This window comes from Cibotium barometz, chromosome 20, assembly GCF_041138505.1.
Source record: "Cibotium barometz isolate CiBa-2024 chromosome 20, ASM4113850v1, whole genome shotgun sequence".
NCBI classification, from domain to species: Eukaryota; Viridiplantae; Streptophyta; class Polypodiopsida; order Cyatheales; family Cibotiaceae; genus Cibotium; species Cibotium barometz.
In genome coordinates, this window is record NC_141065.1 from 15,383,461 (window position 1) to 15,410,247 (window position 26,787).

The 26,787-nt window shown below is 42.7% G+C and overlaps 1 protein-coding gene across 2 annotated transcripts; it reads left to right on the forward strand.

The window, feature by feature from the left end:
* Positions 1 to 3,106: 3,106 nt before the first annotated feature.
* Positions 3,107 to 26,406, forward strand: LOC147627572 (ABC transporter D family member 1-like). Of its 2 annotated transcripts, none has more exons than XR_015268258.1 (26): positions 3,107 to 3,201; positions 3,666 to 3,796; positions 3,964 to 4,243; positions 6,046 to 6,270; positions 6,348 to 6,545; positions 6,632 to 7,086; positions 7,187 to 7,340; positions 7,496 to 7,574; positions 7,696 to 7,934; positions 8,045 to 8,349; positions 8,431 to 8,536; positions 8,642 to 8,794; positions 9,019 to 9,118; positions 11,947 to 12,055; positions 12,148 to 12,238; positions 12,396 to 12,520; positions 12,621 to 12,770; positions 12,909 to 12,981; positions 24,313 to 24,493; positions 24,606 to 24,764; positions 24,895 to 25,083; positions 25,189 to 25,425; positions 25,574 to 25,708; positions 25,831 to 25,883; positions 25,984 to 26,062; positions 26,169 to 26,318. XR_015268258.1 is itself a non-coding variant. In XM_086814485.1 (26 exons), the coding sequence occupies exons 2-26, from the start codon at positions 3,741 to 3,743 to the stop codon at positions 26,262 to 26,264; spliced, it is 4,050 nt and encodes a 1,349-aa protein (XP_086670611.1). In that variant the 5' UTR covers positions 3,107 to 3,201; positions 3,666 to 3,740; the 3' UTR covers positions 26,265 to 26,406. The 2 variants fall into 2 exon arrangements, 1 of the variants encoding a protein (XP_086670611.1); XM_086814485.1 differs by having other exon boundaries at positions 25,574 to 25,731; positions 26,169 to 26,406.
* Positions 26,407 to 26,787: the final 381 nt, after the last annotated feature.

The following is a 26,787-nucleotide window of genomic DNA, read 5'->3' on the forward strand; positions in this document are numbered from 1 at the left end:
CTCTCTCTCTCTCTCTCTCTCTCTCTCTCAAGTAAAGCTCTCAATTAAAGAAAGGTGGGCCCTTATATAGAAACCTTTCTTTTGCTTTGAAATAGTAACTAAAAGAGTTTTTTGTGATTGTAATTTAGGATTTCTCTCATCAACAAACCTTTGATGGGTACCCAAGAGTTGGAAGAAAACCAATAAGGAGTTCAAGGTAAGGCAAGAAAGAGAATAATATTATCATATATGATTCATGTATGTATACATAAAGGTGGGCCCTTATATAGAAACCCTTCTTTTGCTTTGAAATAGTAACTAAAAGAGTTTTTTTGTGATTGTAATTAAGGATTTCTCTCATCAACAAACTTTTGATGGGTACCCAAGAGTTTTTTTGTGATTGTAATTAAGGATTTCTCTCATCAACAAACCTTTGATGGGTACCCAAGAGTTGGAAGAAAACCAATAAGGAGTTCAAGGTAAGGCAAGAAAGAGAATAATGGTACATTATCATACATGATTCATGTATGTATACATTAAGAGAGTAACCAATTTAAATCTAAAGATATATGATGTAATCACTTTTTGTGTCATGAGGATATTTTCCATTGAATGCCATGCTTTTTTTGTGAAAATTAGTGATGATGTGCTTAAAGTAGCATGAAGAACACCATGTTTGTTTTAAGTGATGTGCTTAAAGTATCACGAAGAAATCCATGTTTGTTTTAAAAGTATAAAGATGAAAGTCCAACGAGAAATAATGAAAGGCTTTCAACCTTATTTCGTGACACACACTTATCATAGTAGGAGCACTTGGGAAGTAGCCAATTTTAAAGGACATTTGTTTGTTTTATAACTAAATGCTTTTGAAATGGCAAAATATCTTGCTCATTCTATCAAATGGAAATGGAAGTACAATAATTGTGTTCTCTTATCCTATCTTGATAGAATACCATGGGACATAACTTGTATGACGATGCTAATGAGGGGAGTTAATGGCACTACATTTAGCACGATGCTAATTGGAGGTAGTGGCTCTAGTGTTTTAGCCAAAACTAATCTATATATACTAAACTTAGTTGACACCTCCACATGATGTTGCAAGTTGTTAGTAGTAGCTGACCTCTATTGAAATATGAAGACATTCTAAAAGTTATATAAAGAAAGTATCCCCATTAAGCCATGGAGATTGTATTATGTGAACAACCATGAAGTGGTTCTCATGTTGTGATATGATGCCAATACTTGCTTGCTAGTAAGGCAATGCATACGAAATAATGATGTGATTTGAAAGCTATGAGAGGATTGGTGAAAAGTAGCGTGGTGATAACAAATTGCTTGGAAGCCTAAATGAGGTATGAGGTGTGAAAAAAATGTATAAAAAAGGGAGAAAATATCCATTAAAACAAGGGTAAAGGTAGAGGTCATCTTTTACCAAGTTAAAAAGGAAGAGTACAAGTTTTATTATTTTATCACCTCTTTATTCTTTTATACTTAAGTTCAATAGAACATTGTGTTATTTGAATTTATCTTGTTGTATTGTAGGGATGCCTCCATAGGATTGTTGAAAACAATATCTCGCAAACTTTGTGAGAGAGAGAGAGAGAGAGAGAGAGAGAGAGAGAGAGAGAGAGATTGGATTTCAAATTTCAAGGAGGCATTTAAGTTTGAGGATTAAGGTGATTATAGAGTTACAAATAAGGACCCTTTCCAAAGAGAGGCATGTTAATGACGTCAATCCTGCCGAAACCCACCCATGCTAAAATTGACATAGGTTGAGTTTGAGTTTAAAACTTGATCCAAAGAGAGAGAATATTTCCCTATGGGAAAAGCCAAGGCTCTTTGTATCAAATATGCATTAAATGGGTCTTAACTCTCTCTCTCTCTCTCTCTCTCTCTCTCGCTCTTACCTTGGTCTACCTCAAGAGAAAAGAGTCTCCAAGAAAATCTAGTTCTTTTTAGGTTTTTCCCTTTTGTTATGGAGGAGAAATGGAGATAATGATTAAGAGCCATTACATAAAGGGATTTATAACCTTATAACCTTATTAAAAAAACTCATATAAAACGAGACGATAGTAATTCACCTTACATAAAAGTATTTTACAATTCACTAATAATTCCTCTTAAAAAAGTTATGTAAAAAAAATTTATGTTTAATTTAAAGTAATCTAAATTTATAGTTTTAAAAAAAGCTACGTAAGAAGTAAAGATTTCGAAATTTCAAAAATACTACTTTGCCAAGTGGGAGGTGCTCCTCGACAGACGCCAATGGACCTTCAAGTTCAAATGTCTGTGGTCCCCTCTAATCCAACCCAAAAAAGCATGCCTCTTGTGGTTAATCTTGCACAGGGGGCTATGGACACAGGAGAGAGCTTGCAAAATAGGGAAAGGATCTGGCCTTTGCCCACGGTGCAAAAGGGAGGGGGAGTCCCTTCTACACCTATTTCTCCAATGCAGATTTAATAACCCTATCCTATCTATCCTCAACAAACTCATTGAATGCATCCACCCGAGACCCCTCTCGTGGAAACAACTCCTTTTAGGAGATTCCATTGGATGCTCAACCCCCCTCTGGAACTGTATTAGAGCAGAGTTTTTATGGTTTATTTGGTGTGCCAGGAATGCCGTGTTATTTCAATCATCCCCTCCAGTACTAACAATGCTGCAACATGAACTGTTTCTACAGATGAAGAATGCAAACTCTGCTAGGAAGAAGGAGCTCCACAAAAGAAGAGACTTCCTCAAGAAAAGCAAACACGCATGCAACAACATGGACATGCTGCACAAGACGGACAGCATCCTCTATGTTAGGTGGGATGAAGAGTTGGAACATGACATCCATGATATCCGCGAGAAGGACAGAATACTCACTGAGCACCTGCTGGAAATCACCGATATTTACAATAAGGTGGATGAGAACGCTGCACACCCCAACAGGCCCCCGAGAGCTTGCAACTGTTCTATATACCCATGTGTGCATGCCCTTGTAATCATGTAACCCCTAGATCAGTATGTTTCCTTTTGAAAGGGCACAGCCCGTATCTGCTATGTAATCGTCAGTCCCTTTTCTTTTTCTAATTCAAAATCCCTGCTTTTTATTTTTAAAAAAAAAAAATACTACTTTGCTGCTTTTCTAGCTGGTTAAAGAGCCGAATTCTAGGCCTTTTTTTCCCCCCTCTCTAATAAAATTCGAGGTGCTATACGCTCCGCTTCCTCTGACAGGTACCTCTCTCTCTCTCTCTCTCTCAAGATTATGATCATAACCTCAATCTTAAGACTTCTGCTACCACATTCAGATATTTACACAAATTTAATTTTCCGCTTTGCCTACCAATTTAAGATTAAATTTATATTCTCAGACTCCACTTTTTCCCATGGATTTTATTACTTGAATCTCTAGAGCAACATGAAATTATGCATCTTTTGAAATTAGCTTTTGTAACTTAAACAAACTATTCAAGCAATTTTCCAAATTACGATTCTTCATGTTTTGAAAGTAGATGCGTACAAGATCCTTTAAATGAGTTAAACTTTCATAGACAATTTAAATTCATTTAGATTTTGACAATTCTTTTAAATTTTTAGTTCTAGATTCTGCATCTTTTATGTATGCACATAATGTATCTATGATGATGAGCTGCACCATACATGACATCTCACACGTGATCATCCTCATCATTAATTAGAACAACATTTCTCAAAGCTTATGAGGGTAGAATTAGTGTCGTGATCGAGATCCTTCATAAGCAGAACAGACCACCATGGCTTTCCCACAGCTTGGAAAGGCTCTCCTACAAAGACACTCTCACCCCAGAAGGTGACTCTCTAATGACTAATTTTAATTACATGTTAATAATTGTGTTGTAAATGATAGATTTTTTCTGGTCCTGAATGAAATGTAATCAATCATACTACTTTAAAACCTATACTTAATGCGACTTATGTGACTTTGCTGCTGTTTTTTTTTTCTCTTGACAACAACAGGAAGGTCTTGATGGTAGCAGCAGCTGCATTGATTGCCGGAGGTGGTTTTGCATATGCCCATTGCTCTTCTAACAGGAGAAACCAAATGGCAATTCCAAGGGCTGTTGACGATGAGATTACATTGAACAAAACGGCCCTCGACAAGAGCAGCGGCAGTTACTTGAGTGGGAAAAGGCAGAACAAAAGTGGGATGAAGTCAATGTATGCGCTTGCCAGTATTTTGATTGCAAAAATGGGAACCAAAGGGTTGAAAACACTGCTTTCTTTGGCTGCTATGGCTGTAAGTATTAATCGTTTTATTACTTCTGTGTCAAGATAATTGTCAAGTGAAGACTAGTTAGGTATTTGGACATAAACTTTCAGAATGTAGATGCAGCATCTGTCAATCAAGCTTCCATGGTGCTTCACAGTTCAAGCTCATGCCTAGAGTGGTAAGACTATACCTTGAGGCTTTTCATACCATCTACAAGTGCCCACAAGGGCTATGTACACAGACAGCTATATAGCTGCAACCCATGTGTGACTTAATGCAAGTTGTAGGTAAGTTATGATGTCAGACCTCGTAAAATTTCTAGGTAGAATACCATAAAATCTACTCTTCATAGGGAAAGTATGATGATCATACATCATCCTATGATCCTCTGTTTGGTTGCCATGGCCCATTGCTGCCGTCTGCATTGCGGAAATTGGCTTTGTATGTGATGACTCCAGGCAGGATATGAAGATCACATCAATATCTGCAATGCATATATTGTTGTGGTAAATGAACCCTTGCAACATAGTGGTGTTGTACGTCTAGGCTATGGACCAAGTAGAATTGGAGGACTTTCCACAGAAAGGAAGGACACTCATGGAAGAGCTTTGCTATTTTTTTTAAAAAGGAATCTTCTATGTGAGGTGCCTCCTTTTAGGAAAGAGGATCACTCCATTGAGCTTAGGCTCCATATTTGCTGCAAAGACCTGGGCATGCAGAGCTCAAACAACAGTTGTAGGAAGGGGATCAGACAGGCAAGTTCTTTGCCATTTGGAGCACCTGTGCTTCTGGTCAAAACTAATGATGGAAGCATGCGGTTATTTTGTGGATTAGATGCCCTGAGGATTCATCTCGATTTTGGATGAAATCCGAAAGATAACATTCCGTACGTCGTTTGGGTGTTTGATTTATAGTGATGGCACTGGGATTGACCAGTGCTCCAGCCACGATTATGTGCTGGGTTGTTCAGCAGTATTTGGGTAATACCATCAGTGTGTTGTCACATGTTCTGACAAGGCACAACTACGGGGAAACCATGGAGGGCTGGGCATTGTATGGTGAGTTTTTAAGTCCTTGAGGCAATTGGCATATAAGAATGCCAGGCTGGGAATTTATGGACAGGTCAAATCAGCATGGACAAGTTGAGGACTATTGGGCAGCCCAAGACAGCCCCAGATGGGGGCTGACATTTCAAACAGCCTCAAATTGAGGGTATAGAAGCCCAGCCTCCAGCCCACCCAAACCCAACACTGTCATTGCAGCCTAAACAACTTCACGCATTGATTTTTATCATGTACACAACAACTTCTGTTCTTCTCACTTCTTTTCTTGGAATGATAAGAAGTCCTTTGCTGAGCATGAAGACTAGATTTTCTACCATAGAAACCTATGGCACCTTATCATCTCTGTTCATGGTGTGACAATGGACCCAGCAAGGTGGAGGTTAGTTGCTGGATGTGCGCGAGCTGTCGGTTGACCATGTTCTACCTATGGCACCTTATCATCTCTGTTCATGGTGTGACAATGGACCCAGCAAGGTGGCGGTTAGTTGCTGGATGTGCGCGAGCTGTCGGTTGACCATGTTCTACCTATGCTTGTGGTCACAAGAGAAACCTTATCGCAGGAGGGCAGCGTGTTGTGCTTGAGAACAAGCTTGTTTTTGAGAACCTGAAGGTTTCGATGTCATCAGCACTGTTCTTTGTCTTTCAGTTTTTAACCTCTTTTCATATGTTCGTCCTGCATGACTTTTTGCTTTTGTGGTTTGCCTTGGACTAGTCTACATTTTTTAAATCTGAAAAAAATCCTTATCCCATGGCATTGTTCTGCAGGTGCTTAGAACAGCTCTTGGCAATAGGTTGGCAAGAGTCCAAGGCTTTCTTTTCCGGGCGGCCTTTCTGAGGCGTGCCTCACTATTTGCTCGTCTTATTGCCGAAAACTTGCTTCTGTGCCTACTTCAATCAGCTCTATTCTCAACAACTAAGTTTCTTACAGGGATGCTACGCCTGCATTTTCGGAAAATTTTGACCGATTGTGTTCATGCTGACTATTTCCAGGTATGCAAGTCTGCCTAAGTCCATCTAGAAGGAGAACTTAGATGCGGTTGACTAAGCTAACCCAATCGTGAGTGCAGAACATGACCTATTACAAGATGTCTTATGTGGATAAGCGGATAAGCAACCCAGAGCAACGTATCGCAAGTGACATACCGAGGTTTTCATCGGAGATAAGTGATGTCATCCAAGAAAACATGACATCCATTTTTGATGCAATCATCTATACTTGGCGCCTTTGTTCCTACGCCAGTCCAAAGTATGCCATGTGGATACTGGTATGTTCCTACATCTAGATTCATACCTATAGCATGGTCTACATAATACATATAGTTTGTGCTCAAAACTTTGGCCCTCTCCTCAGGCTTACGTGCTTGGTGCGGGTTTTGTTACCGGGGGTCTTTCACCTCCTTTTGGAAGAATGCTAGCTAAAGAGCAACAATTAGAAGGAGACTACAAGCAAATTCATGCAAGACTTCGGACACATTCGGAGAGCATAGCTTTCTATGGAGGGAATGACAGAGAAGCATTCATTGTTAAGCATCGGTTTGGAGCTGTTATCAAGCATTTGAGTAACATGCTGCATACACAGTGGTGGTTTGGCATGATTCAAGATTTCACACTTAAATACCTTGGGGCCACAGTTGGAGTCGTACTGATCATAGAACCCTTTTTTACTGGGAATTTGAAACCTGATCACTCGACACTAGGGCGTGCAGAAATGCTAAGCAACATGCGCTACCACACGAGCGTTATCATAGCTTTGTTTCAATCTCTTGGAACCCTTGCTTTCAGTTCTCGCAAGCTGCTCAGGATCAGGTTATTTTTCCTGCCAATTGAGAGGGCCTTTTGTCAGTTAATATTTCATGTATGCCTTTGAAATATAAGAAACGGATGCTCACGGGATGAGGAAATGCAGTGGCTATGCAGATCGCATTCAGGAGCTAATGCTGGTTGCGCGAGAGCTGCGAAAAGCAGGTGGCCAAGCCAGTAGTAGCCATCGACCTTCACAGAAAAGGGATTCCAGTGGCTACTTTGTGGAAGCAAATCACATCGAATTCAAGGATGTAAAGGTAATTTGTACAGCTTTTGGAAAATGTGTGTATGTGTGGCATGGTAATGACATGGATGATTGTGGTGGAATTTTGCTTCTATGCTGCCTTCCATAAACATAAAGTATGGTAAGAAAAAGAAGCAGTTAGCTCAATACATGATTCTCTGCCTACAGGTTGTGACGCCTACTGGGAATACTTTGGTTGAGAATCTGACACTAAAAATAGAATCTGGATCAAACTTGCTGATCACTGGTAAGTTTGATCTCAAGACCCAAAAGAAGACTTCACGGTCTTTTTTAAACTTTGACATTGCTGGCCTACATGCTGGTGCCTTTGTTGATTGGTCTTCTGGCCACATTTCCTACTTTTGCAGGTCCAAATGGGAGTGGAAAGAGCTCTCTGTTTCGTGTCCTTGGAGGCCTTTGGCCCCTGGTTGCCGGGTGCATTGCAAAGCCAGGCGTGGGATCGTACCTAAACAACAAGATTTTCTATGTTCCACAAAGGCCATATACTGCAGTTGGGACTTTAAAAGACCAACTCATCTATCCTCTTACAGCTGGTGAGGAGATCAAACCCCTCACAAAAGAGGGCATGCGGGAGCTTCTCAAAAATGTTTGTATCACTGTACTGTTTGTTTTGTGAGAACAATATTTTCGGTTTACCAGAAAGGTCTAGATTCCGTGCTGTCAAATTTGTTAACTAAACTGCACGAATTCTTGCAGGTGGATCTGGAGTACCTTTTAGACCGTTATTCTATGGAAACAGAGGTTAACTGGGGTGATGAGTTATCTCTTGGAGAGCAGCAAAGGCTAGGCATGGCCAGGCTATTCTACCACAAGCCTTCCTTTGCCATACTTGATGAATGCACTAGTGCTGTGACCACGGACATGGAGGAACGCTTCTGTGCCAATGTCCGGGCTATGGGGACCTCTTGTATCACTATATCTCACAGGCCTGCACTAGTTGCATTCCATGACATTGTTCTTTCATTGGATGGAGAGGGCTCTTCAACTCTATATTACAAAGGGTACACCGTTTGTTGCCTACTGTGCTTGTCTAAATTTTCTAGTTGTGTGTTGCTTCTTGTTGAGTAAATTCAATGTTCTAGGGCTGGAGCACTTCCAATCGAAGATTCCAGAAATGAAGATCGAACTATGCCCGCCCACCAGAGTGATGCGATGACTGTGAGAAAAATGTTCAATACAGCAAAGGAGGTAGGTGTTATTTTAGGGGTGTGCATGTGTATATGTACGTCATTGTTTTAAATCAAAAGCGAAGAAATTAAAACTTGTAAACTCTTTTTTTTCTCCTTCTACAAGGATGAAGCATCACAAGCAGCTGACTCCTACATTGAAGCTGTTTTTGCGCGATCACCTTCAGAAGACACTCTTATGCCTGTGCCATGGGTTCCAAGGTTGAGAAGTGATCCTCGAAGTATGCCAGCAAGAGTAGCTGCTTTATCAAGGATACTTGTATGAGTTCCGACTTAAGGATAATAAGTGATTTTTCCATACTGGCAGATTATGCTCTCATTATTGTCTAGATGAAACTTGAAACAAAATCAATGATATGGGACTGATAAAAATCAATAATGATATGCTCTCATTATTGTCTCATTATGTTTGTCCTTTTTCCTCTGAAACTTGAAACAAAATCAATCATATGGGACTGATAAATGGCTGTGTGTTATCATAAGGTGCCTAGCTTATCTGGTAAGCAAGGTGGGCAGCTATTAGCTGTTGCCACGCTTGTGGTTGTGCGTACTTGGATCTCTGACCGAATTGCAGACCTCAATGGTGGGTTTTTAGTTTGACCATTTGTTTGTGTGTGTGTGTGTGTGTGTGTGAGAGAGAGAGAGAGAGAGAGAGAGAGAGAGAGAGAGAGGTATTAACATCGGTAGAATGCAACACAAGGGCATATACGACCAACGGTGGGACTTGAACTCGGGTGGATCATGGTCTTTATAAGGGCCCTCGCACTAGCCAATCTGCCCCACTTGTGGGTGGCAGAAAGGTAGTGCGAGGGTCCTCTTTTATTACACACACACACACACACACTGGGAGAGACAGGTATTAACGTCGGTAGAATGCAACACGAGGGCAGAGAGAGAGAGAGAGAGAGAAATGAAATGATATATTAACGTCTCTAAGAGGCCATAATGGCCTATGAGACCAAAACTGAGAGTATATCTGAAGTTGGTGTCTCATCAAAGAGAACAACCAAATGAAACTTAAAAGTACAATAAACTGACTATCTTACAGTTATAAGAACTATAAGTAAGACTCCTAGATGATACTGAGTAGAAAATACTGGAAAATGTATATCAAGTAGATCCATGTATGCTGATCAGTTGAAGTGCTGCCCTCTCCTTAGATCAAATATCTCCGCCATGGGGCTGTCTAGAATGGAAAGCTCGTAGAAGCGAGGTAGGCGCCTCCGATGCCAAGCAATAATGGCTCTGATCTTGCGATGGTGAGGATGCCGTGGTCGGGATCCTGGTGGGCGTGGCCAACGAGTGCTCTATCAATGGTGACTCCCTGGGACCGTGGCTAGTGTCCTGATGGCGCGATGGAGGAGGTATCAGGAGGTGTGTGGGCTGGGTTGTTGGTGCTGGTGCTGGTGTTGAAGAAATCTGTCAGGATCCTCTGTCTAGGTACATCATGGCTTGGTCTCCTGTCTGATCTCTGATCCTCAAATCCCATGACTCTGCGTAACAGCCCAAAACCCTCTCGGAAGAGGCAGTGATATCTCCCTCGGATATCATAATAGACTGTACATCGGCAAATGTAGTGCTCCTCTGTCTCTGCCTCTTGGTAGCATAGCTAACAAATGCGGTCATCCGAGATCTGATGCACATATCGCCTTGTCTCAATCCGCAGCTGGTGTGATGAGGTCCGGATCTTTCCAATGGCACAACATATCATGTAATAGGTGTACATCCATGTACGCCGGGCGGGTGATAAAACCATTTGGTGAGAGGTACAAAAATGGCTCTTGTAATGAGCCATATTCATGCCTAAGGGCTCAAGGGGACTAGTCCATGTCCTCTCTGTGTCCACTCTGACGATATGCATCCTAATCACGGAGTTCTGCTCTGAGCGGGTGAGATCCAAAAATGGACAATCCAAGTTGTACTGAAAGGGTGGGAGTGCCTCTATCTGCAAACCATGATCTCATCTGAGCATACCAGCAATGAGTAGGTCCATCCTCTGCCAACTGTATGGATGAGGTCAATGCCAATCACGAGTATCTCTGCTGAGGGAGCTCCCATAGCCGCTGTAAAAAGGTAACTGCCTAGAATAGGGCCTCGGTCACTATTGGTGCGGCACCCAACTCAGCCCGAACAATCTCATGTGGTACCGATGATTTGCTCCAAATCATGCGGGCAATCATCATAATCAATGGTCTCTCCATATGCCTCCATCCCTCATCTATCCCTCTCTGAGATCCGTGATGTTTGCTGGCCCCCCAAATTGGAGCTCCATACAGGAGGGTCGGTGTGACAAGTGTATCAAATAGCCACAATTTGGTGCACGGCTCCTGAAATTGTATGAGTGCACATTGCCTCTCAAGTACCCCCAAGGCTGCATGCCCTCGAGCTAATCTAGCTGTTGCTGCCTCCTTCAGGGAGAAACGCGGCCCTGTGAAAGTAACTCCCAAATAGACATATGACCTGACGTACTCAACCGGCTCCCCTCGGAAAGTGAAATGATACTCTGATCTCATTACCCATGCTTGTGTGGTGTTAAACACCATAACCTTGGTTTTCCCAAGGTTCACTGTCAGATCTCTATCTGCACAGAATGACTGTAATGCATCCAAATGTCTATGTAATCCCTCCGGAGAGTTTGAGATTAGAACAATGTCATCTGCATATAACAAGATGGGTATCAACACCCTTGCCAGGCATGCCCTTGGGCCTCCCAATCTGTCTACATAATCGGAGACCACATCCATGTACAACCTAAAGAGGGTGGGTGACAGCGGGCATCCCTGCTTCACCCCTATCGTGCTGGTCACCATATCGGATAGTCCGTCTGGAGCTCAGACTCTGCCTGTCACACAGACTCATACAAAGCATAGATCCCCCATTGCATATCCTCAGGTACCTCAATGTCCTGCAATCTATGCATAAGCCTGGCACATGGCCCGGTATCAAAGGCTTTGAGTAAGTCCACAAAACAGCAGTATATCCTTCTCTTCTGTGCCCTGCCCTCTTCAATAAGTGCCCGAAGTGTTAGTATGTGATCCAAGGTAGTAAATCCTCTCCTGAAGCCGGCCTATCCTGTGCTCGGTGACCATGCCTCTGCCCGGCAGCTCAACTCGGACTCCAATATAGAGCCATATAGTTTGGCCAAGTAACGACCAATCATGATCGTCCTATAGTTGCCTGGTACCATGGGGTCCCCACTCTTGAAGAGTGGTACAATGGTATGCTCTGTCCAGCTTGCCGGGAAACCCTCACAAATGGCACGATTAAACACACATACAATCAGTGGAGCCAAAGTATCATGCGCATATGAGAAGTGTTGAACAAATGTACGAGAGAGAGAGAGAGAGAGAGAGAGAGAGAGAGAGATGCATGTAGGCATGAACACACTGACTTTTTATGTGGTGTGATTAGGTACAAGTGTCAAGTATGTACTTGAACAAGACAAAGCAGCTTTTGTCCGCCTGATTGGTATTAGTGTGCTTCAAAGTGCAGCATCCGCAGTTGTTGCACCATCTTTAAGGTTGTAAATTTTATGTACTTTGTTTAAGATGCCATGTTACACACTAAAATAAAGAAGGATTTTGAATGTTGTTTCACACTGGTTTGGCTTAGGTACTTGACAGCAATGTTGGCTCTTGGATGGCGAAGGCGGACAACGCAGCATCTATTAAATCTTTACTTCAAGAACAATGCATATTACAAAGTAAGGCTTCAATCTTTGTTGCATGCTTGCTGCTAATGAAAGCTGAGGATGTTAATAATCATTCTTAGCTTCCACATGCTCTGAAGCACTGGGAACATCATTGCTGGATAAACCTCTATAAGCAAGGGGTGCTTAACATACTTTTTCTTGTTGCCAGGTGTTACATTTATCAGAGACAAGGATGGATGCAGATCAGAGAATTACTCAAGATGTGGAAAAGCTTGGTATTGACATGTCCAGCCTAGTAACGGGCATGGTGAAACCTTTGGTGGACATTTTGTGGTATGTATGCGTTGGACATGGTGCTTCCTCTCATGAAATTTTTACCATGTGATTGCAAGCATGAAGATAAGTGGGTCCATACTGCATTCCTGTTGTCCAGGTTTACATGGCGAATGAAAATGCTAACAGGAAGGAGAGGTGTCGTGATTTTGTACACGTACATGCTTCTCGGGCTGGGTTTCCTTCGATCTCTCACTCCAAATTTTGGAGCTATGACAAGTCAAGAACAACAACTTGAAGGGTTGTTTAGGTAGGGTAAAGATTATTTTATGGTTGGGACTACTCTAAAAGCCATCTTCTTCTCATAATTTGTCCATGGACTGTTATGTATTCAAGGTTATCTATATTTTTCAAAAGAAAGGCTATTAATGCATTTTATGGCTTCCAGATATATGCATTCTAGGTTGCGTACACATGCAGAATCTATCGCTTTCTTTGGAGGTGGCTTGCATGAACAAGCAGTAAGTTGTCCTACTTGATGGTTAAGCAAATAAATTTCAACATAACAGCAAACCATCATCTAAAGGCTGCACGCGCACGTGCATGTGTGTGTGTGTGTGTGTGTGTGTGTGTGTGTCCGCGGAGGGGTTCTTGCCATTGTTGCCATCCAGTGTTTGCACCTTCACTTGTTCCGTCGTCATCTGCTCTTGCTCGACTCTTTGCAGTCATCATCTACTAGTAACTCTCCTGGTAATGCATCTGCAAAATAATTCTTGTATGCAACTAAAAATTTCAACCTATCACTCATAAGAGTGTCTACGTGTTCATCATAACATTTAAGATTCTCACGCACAAAAACCAATTGGGTACACAAAAACACGGCCCTTATGTATAAAAGCAATCTTTTTTGTTTTATACTTCTTGTGTGGCTCAATGCGGTGATGTCACGGCTTTCCCAACAATACATCACATCCCTGCAATGGTGCAACCAAGAAATTCTCATGATCAAGGTACCCTTGGATATATATGCGCAACTTCCCAATGATAGGGGTCACTTGCACTTGCTTTCCCGCAAAATCAGCCTCCACCTCAATATGGGGTCCCATGTCCCCTACATCTATGTTCAATGCGGATGCCATCTCCACAGAAATGAAGTTATTTGTGGCACAATCATCAAACATAAAGAGTGCGGGCTGATCCTTGAGCTGTCCCGAAGCTTTGCAAATCTTCCTCTCTTTGTCATCATTTCCTATATTCCCTTTCACATCGGGAATGGCATGCACATTTGCCTTTTGCTGCTTCTCATTGTCCTTATTCGTGCATTTAGGACATTCATGAAACATGTGATCTTGACTGCCACATGAGAAACATTCACCCTCTTTAGCACATTGTTCCCTTTGCTCAGGAGTTAGGCTAAACTTGTGCTTTTTCTGAGAGGCATCTTTGGGCTATGCATTTTCAACCTTTCCTCCTCTTTTGGCATCCTTTGCCAAAGGTTTAGCATGCTGTCCACCCTTTTTCCGGTTATGACTAGCCCTCTCTTTGCCTTTGAAAGCATGATCCCCTTTACTAGAACGCTACAGTTTGTGCTCTAATTGCTCTGTGGCAAGAGCGGCTGCTATGTAATCCTACAAGGTGGCATTGTGATGCGTATCAAGAAATTGGCTGAAGCCCAGACTTGAACTTCCTTTTCTTCTCAGGCCATTTCAAAAAATGCTGCTCCAGGCTCTGATAATGGCAGCTATAAGGTGCCCTATACTCTACCTCAGTAAAGATGAAACTTGAACTAAGCTTCCAATCTCCACCACCACGAGGTATACAACCGGAAATGTGGAACATAAAGAAATTCTATCACTTTTTGGGAATCATAGATGATGGCTTCATTTAGAAGCCCGAGTATCTTCATAGACACATGTCACATGCGATGCGGATAGCGCAGATTAGAGTTTTATTGCATTGTCTGAGAGTAGAGACTGGCCAGACAAAGAGCATTGTGAAGGACATGATTTGTAGGCTGCAATGTTGTAAGCACTCCAGTTAACATGGCCTCACCTTGTCCTAAGGAACTATGCCGTTATGTTCAGTAGTAATTCTTACTGTTCACCCACAATCCCTTTACCTTGAGCATACTCCACAACAATGTGGTTTTTGGGTTCTGCAGCGCCATTTTTCTTGAGTCTATAAGAGGTGGGGTCAGCAGGTGCTCGATCCCTTGTTCCTTGCAGTAGGTTGTGAGTTTTAACAAAGTGAACTCTTCACCTCAATCAGACCATTGATAGCCATATTTTAAACTTTCCAAAAGCTTCCCATCAGACAAGTTGCACACGCATCTTTTGGAAATACTGGTAGGTGCTCTATAATCCCCCTTTTCTGCATCTCTTTAAAGACTGCAAAGATTCCCTCACGCCGCAGCTTGTGTCCACATTGACGGGCAATAAAAGCTGATATTTGTAGAGGTGGTTACGCCCGATTTCTCTTCCAACGACACTGTCACTTGCATCCAAGGTGACTTCATCATCCCAATCAAAGTGAACTCTCAAATCATGGTCAGTGATGGCCATGGTGAAAATCGGGTTGCTTTTGATGTCTATACACAGAGAACATCCAAAAACTTTTTAGTAACACCATTAATTGAAACAAAAGAGGTGTATCTGTACCATTGGCATCATTCTTGACTAGCTGCAAAGATGTATACTGGTTCTTCTATTTGGTTGTGTGTCAGGATGCTCCACTATCGATGATGATCCAAGATCCACTGGGTGCAATTGCACCACGATCCTTTACACAGATTTCTTCAATCACCAGAAAAAGCTCCAAATTTACTTCAATATTGTTGCTAGACTCCTTGGTGGGCTTCAAAGTGTTGTTTTTCTCATCTACTTACCTCTTCTTGCATTCAAGTTGAATATGAAAAGGTTTATCGTACTAAAAACTTTCACCTTCATCTTCTTTTCTTTTGATGAAGAGAGGCTATTGGAACCTTTACCCTTGCCTTTCTTCGTGCTGGTGAAGAATACATCCTCCTCTATAAGCATTGCATTGAACTCCTCAAAAGTAAGAGGAGAACCATGATCTGTGCGTTAATGAAGTGAGAAGACCATTATACTTTTGGTGTAGGATGCTTATGTACCTACGTGCAAGATCTTGGGTTATCATTGTGATCCCAATAGCTACAATTTGATCGCGTATGTTCTTGATTCTCATGATGAATTGCTCTGCTACTTCTCAATTAGAAAGCTTCTCCAAGGCAAGTAGATTCCCAAGGTTTTGAATCCTTGTACACTCACGCTAAATTAATGTCATAACATAATCATTGGTGCCAGTGATGATGGAACACAGGGTGTTTGCGTCCCTTTTCCTACACCTCATCTTGACTGGGAAGAACCATGAAAAGAAGATTAGGAGTTATTAGGCAAAGAGTTAGAAATGATGGACCTTGGGCTCATGCATTTTTGTTTGAGGGTTGAAGTTTGGCAAGAGCCAGATTGCATTTTCATCTCTCGGTAGAAGTATGCTGAACATTTAATGTCTCGGTAGAACATTTTCATCTCTCGGTAGAAGTATGTTGAAAGCATTTTGCATGGCTGAGTGCAAGTCAATTGGCATCTCTGTGGAGGTTGCTGCAAATCTGTCTACAGAGCTGGTGGATGTGAAACAATACATGAGGCTTGTGGGGAGTCTTGACTCTTATCTCCTTATGCGACACATGGCATGTAATTCATGTGTTGAGGAGCATGTAATTCATTTGTTGAGGAAAGTTCTTAGATAAGCCTTGGGAGGAACCATTGGAAGGCAGAGATGATGCAGGCATTGATATATCTTGCGATATATCAAAGGCACTCAAAAATATGGCATCACCTACACTTTGGGAAAAACCTTGATTGGATTTTGTGACTCAGATTGGATAAGGGAGGAGATCATAGACATGTTATTGTTCCTCTCTTCGATTTGGAGTTATCTTGTGGATCAGTACAAAGCAGCCTACAATCGCTCTTTCTTTTACAAAAACTGAGTACAAAGTAGCTTGTTTTGTTTCATGTGAAGTAGTGTGTTTGAGGAGATTTTGGGAGACATTGGAGCTGCAGTGTGACATCCAAAGTTGCATGGCGATTGCAAAGAATCCTATGTTCCATGCTTGAACAAAGCACATTGAGACTCAATATCACTTTGTGCACAAACTCATCATGGCTGGAGAGGTTGAGACGCTGACAAATTGGGAGAGATCTTGTGGAGCAACATCTTAGGCCAAAAAGGTAGTTGAGTACCGGCTAGCACCTAGGCCCTCACTTGTATAGTGATAACTACGCCATAAATAGCTAACTTGCTATAAATATCCATTAAGCCTATTTTATCAATCTAGGAATCCTAGCCAAGTATCTTCCTGCTAATCCGTAGTACCAGGGCCCCCTAACCCCGCTAGATTAGGTCCCAGTCTATCCTATTGAATCTTGTTCTTTGTGAAGATCCTATTGTTTGTGTTAAAGCACCAGTTTTAATTTTGTACACTAGGGTTGCATGGGATAGGACAGGCACGCCTTTGCGGTGTGGACTTGGTTAGGGTTGTATGGCCTCTAGCTCGGGGGTGGCTCACTGTTGTATCGGGTTTGTAGCCTATTGTTGGGTGGCAAGGTAGATGAACCCATGTATATTCTGACTCTTCTTAGTATTGTTGATGTGATGTGACCATAAATTACAGATACTTTGATTGCTTCAAAGATGTGCTTAGTGCTGGTCTGATATGGGAATATCAGCTTGCACTTGCATGTAGCCTATTTGTCCACAAAGCATCTTCTCCTCATTAAGAAGATCTTACAAAATAGATACAATTGTGCGGATGCACCACTAAAGGTTTGGCATTGTTATCACTGTATAAGTGTGGGTTAGCTATTTATGGCATAGTTATCACTATATAAGTAAGAGCTTGGGTTGTTATGAGATACAGTTGTGTGGATGCGAAGGTCTGGCTTGGACCGGGAGAGCAGACATGCTCATGCCGTGCACATGGCGAGTACATAGGTTGGCGTGTCGTGTGTAGTTATCACTATATATGTGAGGGCCTCGATTATTATGAGATACAATTTTGCGGATGCACCACTGAAGGTCAGGCTCAATTATCACTGTATAAGTGCAGGTTAGCTATTCATGGCATAGTTATTACTATATAATTGAGAGCTTGGGTTGTTATGAGATAGAGTTGTGTGGATGCACCACTAGAGGTCTGGCTTGGACCAAGAGAGCAAACATGCTCATGCCGTACACATGGTGAGTACATAGGTTGGCGTGTTGAAGGCCTTAAATTGTGTGGATGCACCATGAATGTGTGGCATAGTTATCACTGTATAAAGTGTAGGTTAGCTATTTATGGTGTAGTTATCACTATATAAGTGAGAGCATAGGTTGTTATGAGATACAGTTGTGTGGATGCACCACTAAAGGTCTAGCTTGGACCAGGAGAGCAGACATGCACATGGTGAGTGCATAGGTTGGCGTGTCGAAGGCCTTCGGGCAGGGTTCGGTGGTATGGGACGCCGGATTTAGTAGACGTGGGATTGTGTAGGAGCCCTTGGCTTGGTGGATGCCAGTCGTAGTTGGGAGCTAGCCTACTACCTCATGATTTGGTTTAGTACTACCCGTGTTTAGGGCAGATCTCTGGAAGAACTCTACATTTGGTAACAGAGCAACCCTAACTTGGAGGCTAAAGAGTATGCTTGTCTAGGTGTAGATGTCAAGATTCCAAGTATGTCTGTCATCGCTTCTCTTTCCCTAAAATGATTGTTGTTGGTGTTTACAAGAATTTGCTGGCGTTTAGGTTTGTGTGATGTTTAAAGAGATGGAAAGAAGCGCTGTTTTTTTATGTGTGCTTGGGCTTGGGCTTTGATCGAGTACCCGAGAGATGGCTTGCGAAGGAGGGGCTGTTGGCTGAAGGCGTAGGAGGCTGGGCAGTAGCCGCCTTAGGGCAGCCAAGCATGGCTACCCTAGGCAGCTGGCTATGGGCTTAGCCTAGCCATGCTGGCAGCAGCCATGGCTACAATAGACCAAACATGGGGCAAATCCATGGCAGAGCAGTGAGCTGCATGCACAGAAAAGAAGCAACAGATATGTGTAAAAAACAGGCCGTGTAAAGCTTCACTCGTTTTTTAGTCAAGGAAAAGCAGATGTTTTTTGGGTTTTTTTTTTAAGGGGGGAAAGCTTCAAGCAAAAGCACATAAGTTTTTTATTTTTTAAAGGAAAAAAAACAAAAGCATGGGAGGGCCTAAATTTTGAGTATAAAAGTAGGGCCTTACTCATTGGTTCTACACACAATAAGTGCACATCTTGGCGAGATTCCAAGAGCGGGAATCGTACTTAAGATCGTGGGAGAGCGGTATTTTGCAGCACTGCCATCTCTACACTCAGCACGCGAGATTTTCCTTGAACAGCAACATATTAACTTGGGATATATCATGATGAAGCACATAGCGATCGTGCGATGGGGATGAGAATATTCATCTTGATGACGACCATGAGGATGATGACGTGACGGTTGATTACTTCGTCACTAAAGTAGACTTTGACGCAGGGATGGCCTTGCTTGAGAAGCAGATTTCAAGCCTTACCAACACAATTGTTGTTATACAGGCAACATCGACAAGCTTGGTAGGTAACTGCAGGGGGAGCCGGGACAACATTGGTAGCTCCTTCTTTTACTCTGGAGCCCTATATGTTGGAGAAAAGGCACAAGGCTCATAGATAGTTGACTCCTAGCTCTGCCAGTGGGGTATAGGGGTTCATGATAAGAAAAGCCCTCACCTAGTGGAAAAAGTTACGAGTGAAGCCCACGATGTTGGTAGATTTTGAGAGAGTTTTTCACGAAGAGTTCCTGCAAGCCGAGGACGAAGTACAACATAGTGCCCAAGTTTAAAATATGCCTTTTGACAACTATCTACATCAATTTAGAGATTTGCAGGCTCAGGCAATAACCATGGATCCTATCACAGTGCACAAAATTTGAAGCAATACATATGAGATAAGGAAGGGGGGGCCCCCTCCTTGGCTGGCCGCTCTATCCGAGGGAGGCTACATCTGGAGGTGGAAGAAAAATCCACATTGGGGGTTGTAGTGCCAAGAAACTCCACCGTATTCCCTGGATAAGAAGGGTTTAGGGTCCATGCATAGAAGAAAGCCTCGTGCCGCTCCTGCATGCACTCCAAGTCACCGGTCAAGCGCTTAAAATGGCCCTATAGGGTGTGTACAAGGTCCACGCAAATGGAATGGATGACCTCGGCTTGGGGGGTGGGTTGGTATCCGTCAATGGCCTCACTGCATGAAGCTCACCAAATGTACCAAGCTGCTATGCTACTGATGATCTCCAATCTCGAACAAGTGTGTAACTAAGGAATCCAGGGACTGTCACTACAATCGTCATAGAGATGCATGTGGGTGAGACTCAATGCAAGGCCTGGTCCATCATCCTCATAAAGTAGGGCCTCGCCCACCTCTATAACCGAAGCTACAGCCCCCCATGTGTTTTTGGTGTGGACTCCTCTTGTCCTAGATGCCCAACTCCATCTGAGACAGTGTATCATTGCTTATGGGAGTGCAGAGAATCTGGGTATCTATAGCCCAGCTAGCTCTTGGGCAGATTGAGGAGTGATCCTATCTATATTACTTGGGGTGCTATTGCATGGGTGACTCAGTCTGGCCCACAGCTAGGGGAGCAAATCCTGTTATTCTTGTCCATAGGGGCATAGCTCAGAGATGTTTGCTTCAGGATATTCCCCAGTTACAATACACACCACCTCCGCTGATGAGTATTGACCCCACCTAGGAAAGCTCCTATTTTGCAAAAATAGTGGATCCAAATGAACCATTTGTATTGGAAACGAATGCTAGTAATTTTGCTGTAGGAGCAGTATTATTGCAAAAGGGAAGGCCAATTGCATTTGAAAGTAAAAAGTTGGATAAAGCTCAAAGTAACTATTCAACTTATGAAAAAGAACTATTTGCAATTGTGCATGCTCTTAAAAGTGGCGTCATTCTTTGTATGGTGCCAATTTTGAAGTATTGTCTAACCATGAAAGTCTTAAATGGTTAAGTACTCAAAAGGAGTTAAAAGCCTATTGCTAGTATCATGGCGTGACATAATCTAGAAGACGAGATGCTCAGAGGCCTTCGAGGGTATTCATGTTTATGACACCCACCGTATTTGCAGCATATGGAATGACATTGTTCACACTCTTTTGTCCACCTTGGCTTGGAAGGATAAGCAAGGAGGTGTTTGTATTATGTAAGCCCAACGGGGCATGCAGTGACAGACTCAACCACATGTCCAAGAGATAAAGATATAGGGAGAGAGGGGAGAGAGAAAATGAAATGATATCTTAACGTCTCTAAGAGGCCATAATGGCCTATGAGACCAAAACTGAGAGTACATCTGAAGTTGGTGTCTCATCAAAGAGAACAACTAACTAAATGAGACTAAATAGTACAATAAATTGATTGTCTTACAGTTATAAGAACAGAATTGTAAGACTCCGAGATGATACTGAGTAGAAAATACTGGAAAATGTATATCAGGTAGATGCATGTATGCTGATCAGTTGAAGTGTTGCCCTCTCTTTAGATCAAATATCTCCGCCATGGGGCTGTCTAGAATGGAGAGGTCGTAGAAGCGAGGTAGGCGCCTCCAATGCCAAGCAATAATGGCTATGATCTGGCGATGATGAGGATGCCGTGGTCGGGATCCTGGTGGGCGTGGCCGACGAGCACGACATAAGATGACTACTCTATCAGTGGTGACTCCCTGGGAGCGTGGTCGGTGCCCTGATGGTCCAATGGAGGAGGTATCAGGAGGTGTGTGGGTTGGGTTGCTGGTGTTGGTACCAAAGAAATCTGTCAAGATCCTCTGTCTAGGTACATCAAGGCTCGGTCTCCTGTCTGCCAAGAGGGTCTCTCTGTGTCTCCTGAGCTCAAGTAGGAACAATCCCAGGCATCTCTGATCCTCAAACTCCACGACCCTGCGTAACGGCCCAAAACCCTCTCAGAAGAGGCAGTGATATCTCCCTCAGATCTCATAATAGACTTTACATCGGCAAATGTAGAGAGAAGGGAATAGGGATCTTGCACAATACACCACATTGAGCGGGGAACAGGCCCCGCCCCCTTTCAGGAACAATCCACGGGCAAGCTGACCAGGATCAATACAATCAATGAATAAAAAACAAACAGATATGCCGATGTAGGATATCCAAGTCAATGTCGATGTTGTTGTCTACACACAAGATCTGTGATGCCTAGCACACCACGGGCTCCAAAGCTTGAAGTGTATGTAGGGAAGAGCATGGCACTCTTCCATTACTTTGGCCTCAATTCCTTGCGTCACACATAACCTGGGTTTGCATCATAAGAAAACCCTACTTGATGACATAAAAAGTCACCAAATCTCTAATTTGCAATCTGTTCCAAAACATCTTTGAAATCTTCTTTAGTAGCATAAGGATCCTTCATCAAAGTGAAATCCATATAGTAACCCATAGAAACCGCATGGCTCAAGGGTCTCCAAGATATGCATCTGCTTCCTTGTCTTGGACATTCATAGGCCACAACATGGCATGCTTGGTTCAAGACTTCTCCAAAGAAATCTCATCATGTTCAACCACAAAAAGGTCTAGAATAACCAACATTGGTTCTTTGGTAGCATAAAATCTCAAGGCTTCAAAGAATTCTTTTATAGCTTTGATCCACAAAGATTCCACGGCTTTTTTGTCGAAACAAGCAATGGGCTAAGCACCACTGCAAACCATTCATCGAACTTCCTGGCATGATGTCAATCTGATGATCTTCCGATCTCTCTGGCTTCTTTGCCTTCCTTTCCCTTACCTGTCCTTAGAAAACTACATCTAAAAGAACAAGCCTAGGAGTAGCTTCCTTGTCTCCTCCATGATAAATAGAGCAGGTTGCTCTAGATCCTTCTACAATGGTGACTCCTTTGGCCCGAAGATAGGCTTTAGCAGCTTCAACTCCTTCGACTTTGGTGGCTTAATCTTTGATGAAATCTCAAACATTCAAGCCCTTCCTTGGTCCTTTTCCTTCTTGGCTCTCCAAGCTAGGAATTCTTCATCGTGGAGAAACTGTTTGAATTGTTGAAAGTCATGGTACACTTCTGATGCCATGGCCGTGGTCTCATGAGTAATGGATAGACGACCCTGGTTCCCATCTTGAAATCCTGTATTGGCCTCATAGTTGTTCCCTTCATTAGGCCCTTGGTCTCCCTCTGCTCTTGACATGGCTCTGTCACCCCAAGAAAGTTTCTTCAAGAGAAATCCTGCTCTGATACCACTGTAAGCCCAACGGGGCGTGCAATTGACAGACTCAACCATGTGTTCAAGAGAAAGATATAGAGAGAGAGGAGAGAGAGAGAGAAGGGAATAGAGATCTTGCACAATACACCACACTGAGTGGGGAACAGGACCTGCCCCCTTTCAGGAATTTGTTCAGGAACAATCCACGGGCACGCTGGCCAAGATCAATACAATCAATGAATACAAAACAAACAGATATGCTGATGTAGGATATCCAAGTCCATATCGATGTCGATGTCGATGTCGATGTCGTTGTCTACGCACAAGATCTCTAATGCCAGGCACACTACGGGGATGACCCACAAGTATCTCTCACCAAGCTAGTACCAGATCGAATATCCAAATCCAAATCCAATGAATCCAAGTCCAAGTTCCAATCCAATGTCTAAGTTGAAGTTCATATCCAAGTCCAAGTTCCATATCCAAATCTAGATACAAGTCCAGGTCCAATCCAATGATCAAGTCCAAGGTCTAGCTTCAATCCATTGATCAATTCCAAATCCAAGTTCAATTCCAGATCCAAGCCTAGACTCTAGTCCAAGTTCAAGTTCCAAGTCCGTACTTGAAGTACACAGGTGGTACGTGTAGATGTCAAAGTATAAGATGACCAACTGCAATGTTGTTGTCCAAACTTGAGAAGGGACAACCCACACAAGACCATATAAGAGCGTATGAACCAGATTAATCTTACAGGCGACACAATAGAATCTGCTAGTGCCTAGAACAGCCAATGGTGGCGCTGTTTGGGCAACACACAAGTGTTTGGGAAGCAGTAGAACTGGCAGCAGGTGTCAGAGCTATCAACGAATGGGAGCCAGGTAGGCGGCAGCAGGGAGCTGAGGCAGGTGCAGATGGCTGTGCACAGCAATAACAGCCTGGGGTGGCAATGAAAGTGATGACAACGGAGAAGATGTTCTTCCAACTTTGATGATAACTCCAAGTGCTACAAGAGAAGTTCCCACCTTCAATGATGATGAGAAGGGAGAGGTTTCAAGCCTTTTTATACTTGTAAGAGACCCTGCTTTTTGCCAAAAAGCCATCATGCTTTTGCTTTGCTTTTCCCTTTTTCACTAAATATAATATAATATTACTCAACTTTTGACCAGCTTTTCCAAGTTTTTTTATGCTTTGCTTTTCTAACTTCAAGGCCTTGCTTTTTGGCCTTGGAGCTACTTTTTGAAAAAGTGGCTTTTAGCTTTTTCGCCTGGCTCTGTCTTCTCTTACGAGTGGTGCACCTAGCACGCAGTCAACCCAGTTTGACTTTTTGCTTTTCCCTGTTTTTTGACGAAGACTAGTGCTTTTTCTTGAGCAAACCCTATCCCTTTGCTTTCTTCCACCTGTTTGGTGTCCGGGCAAGGGTTCTATCATGTGAAATAGAGCTAGGAGGGCCAAATAGTTATTGTTTCTTGGGGAGAGAGAGAGTTACTATGAGTATGCTGCTTCTATACTGGTATGCACTTGAATGAATTCAAGGTCCTCTTCAACTTATGGAAAGAAATTTCTCATGGATAGATGATTGAAGCACGCTTTACTGCTCTTCTTGAACACACCAAGCGACTTTTGGTGAAGAGGTGGATTTTTGGTATAGTGGACGGATTTATCACCAAAGAACTTCCACACAATGTCACATGGGGTTTGAGCCTTTTGTATGCAATGGACAGTCACAGGGATCATGCTTCTACTTCTGTACCAGGTATATAATTTTAGGGTGCATTATTGTATCTTTTTAATATGTATCCAAAATTTATCAAATTATCTCCATGCACTTTTTAAATATTGAGCTGCTCTCTGTTGTATCAATTCAGGGGAGTTGGCACATGCCTTGCGATTCTTAGCTTCAGTTGTGTCCCACAGCTTTCTTGCATTTGGTGATCTCCTAGAATTGTATAGGAAATTCAATGAACTGTCAGGAGGCATAACACGAATTATGGAGCTGGATGAGCTGCTAAATGCAGCACAACAAGGTATGTCTCATGTAGGTAGTTGCATGTACGCCCGCACGCACGTGTGCGCACACAGTGCGCATACGTGCATATATACACACAAACATACATACACTGCTTAAATCAAAGGTAATTTTTCTTGACTGAGCAGAAACCAAGGCCTCTTCACAAAACACATGTCTTTTGAACAAGGACACGACACAAGTTGTTAACTCGATAGCTCCAGAGAATGGTGATGACATTGTGTTCTCAGATGTTGACATCATAACCCCTGCACAGAAGCTTCTTGCTAGGAAACTAACGTTTCGGATTTCTCCTGGAAAAAGCTTGTTGGTCACAGGTACTGTACTGCACCCTGTCTCAATAGCTTGAAAATCTTTGCATGTCTGCGACACCTGTTTTAATCATACAAGGCATTAACATGAAAATGTATGATCATTGGTAGGTCCTAATGGAGCCGGCAAGACCTCTATGTTTCGTGTACTTAGTGAATTATGGCCAAGTGCAAGTGGTAGGATTACAAAACCAAAGGTTGACAATCAATCAAATATTGGGCTCAGTCAAGAAATTTTTTACGTGCCACAGCGTCCTTACACTGCTCTAGGAACACTACGGGATCAGATCATTTATCCATTGACTCTGGATGAGGCAATACTGAAGGTTTCGCAAGCATGCAAGGAAGGTAGATTCTCTCTCTGGTTTGTCTTTCATCATTTCATTTGTAGTTTTTACCTGGAGGAGCTCACTGACAAGGTCCCATGCCATCATGAGCTGGATGTCGTCCCGGACTTTCAGCTGGGGCAGTGACATTGCTTTCCGCTCTCATGCAGGGGATCACGATGAAGCACTGGCGGCGTTAGATAGGAAACTACTATCCACCTTGCAAGATGTCCACCTTGTTTACTTGCTTGAGCGTGAAGGAGGGTGGGATACTGTGGTTAACTGGGAGGACATGCTCTCCTTAGGTGAGCAGCAAAGGCTTGGGATGGTGCGTGTTTCTATGTCAGCAGTGTTTATGAAACTCACTATATTTGGTCATATTGAATTCTTCTCTTAGACTAACAAGCACCTGAACTCTATGGGACAGGCACGGCTGTTTTTCCATCAACCAAAGTATGGTATCTTGGATGAGTGCACCAAGTATGTATCAAAACACAGCATTAATATTTTTGATGTCATTGTCGAGTAAGCTGCCTTTGGGCATTTTTTCATCAAGTGCTTATTGGTTTTTTGTGAGCAGTGCAACAAGTGTGGACGTGGAAGAACACCTCTACAGACTAGCAACCAGTATGGGTATAACAGTGGTCACCATTTCACAGGCAAGTCCAGAAGGCGCTTGTTCTGTGCCTTAAGCATGCCTTTTTCCAACTTCGTCTCCGTTTTACAAAATGCATCCCTGAGTTTCAATCTCTAATTATGTTGCAGCGGCCAGCGCTGATCCCTTTCCATTCTATGGAGTTGAACTTGGTTGATGGCGAAGGCAGCTGGGAACTCCGGTCAGTTAAATCAATCGAACGTTGAAAACAGATGTGGGTGGCCTCCCAGGCCCAGCCTTTGCCCATGTTGTTGACAGCCGTGGGCAAGCCCACAAGTCATGCTGTCTGTCATAAATTTACGTAATTTAGCATACCACTTGCCTCCAGTACCCTAGAAAAATCATAGAACCAAGTCATATTTTTCTACACTGATAGTTTGGGGAGCAGTCAGTTTTGCCAAGTGTACAAGGTTACACAGGTTCTTGAGTGTTCCCTTCAAATATAGCCTCTAAAAGAGGATTACAATTATTTCTGTATAGCGCAACTCTCCAATCCCTTGAGCTGTAAAATTTGTTGCAATAAATGCCAAATGTTTACTTTCAAATCAAAATCGGAGTTGAAAGGTTTTAAGTTAAGAATGAGAAGTTGAAGTCACTGTATTGAAATTTTGAAGTTCTTGTTGGGTAACTTCTAGATTATTATGATGGAAATGCTGGATTGTTCAGTATAATATTGGTCCTGAGTTACTTGAAACCAACAAAAGTATAATATTGGTCCTGAGTTACTTG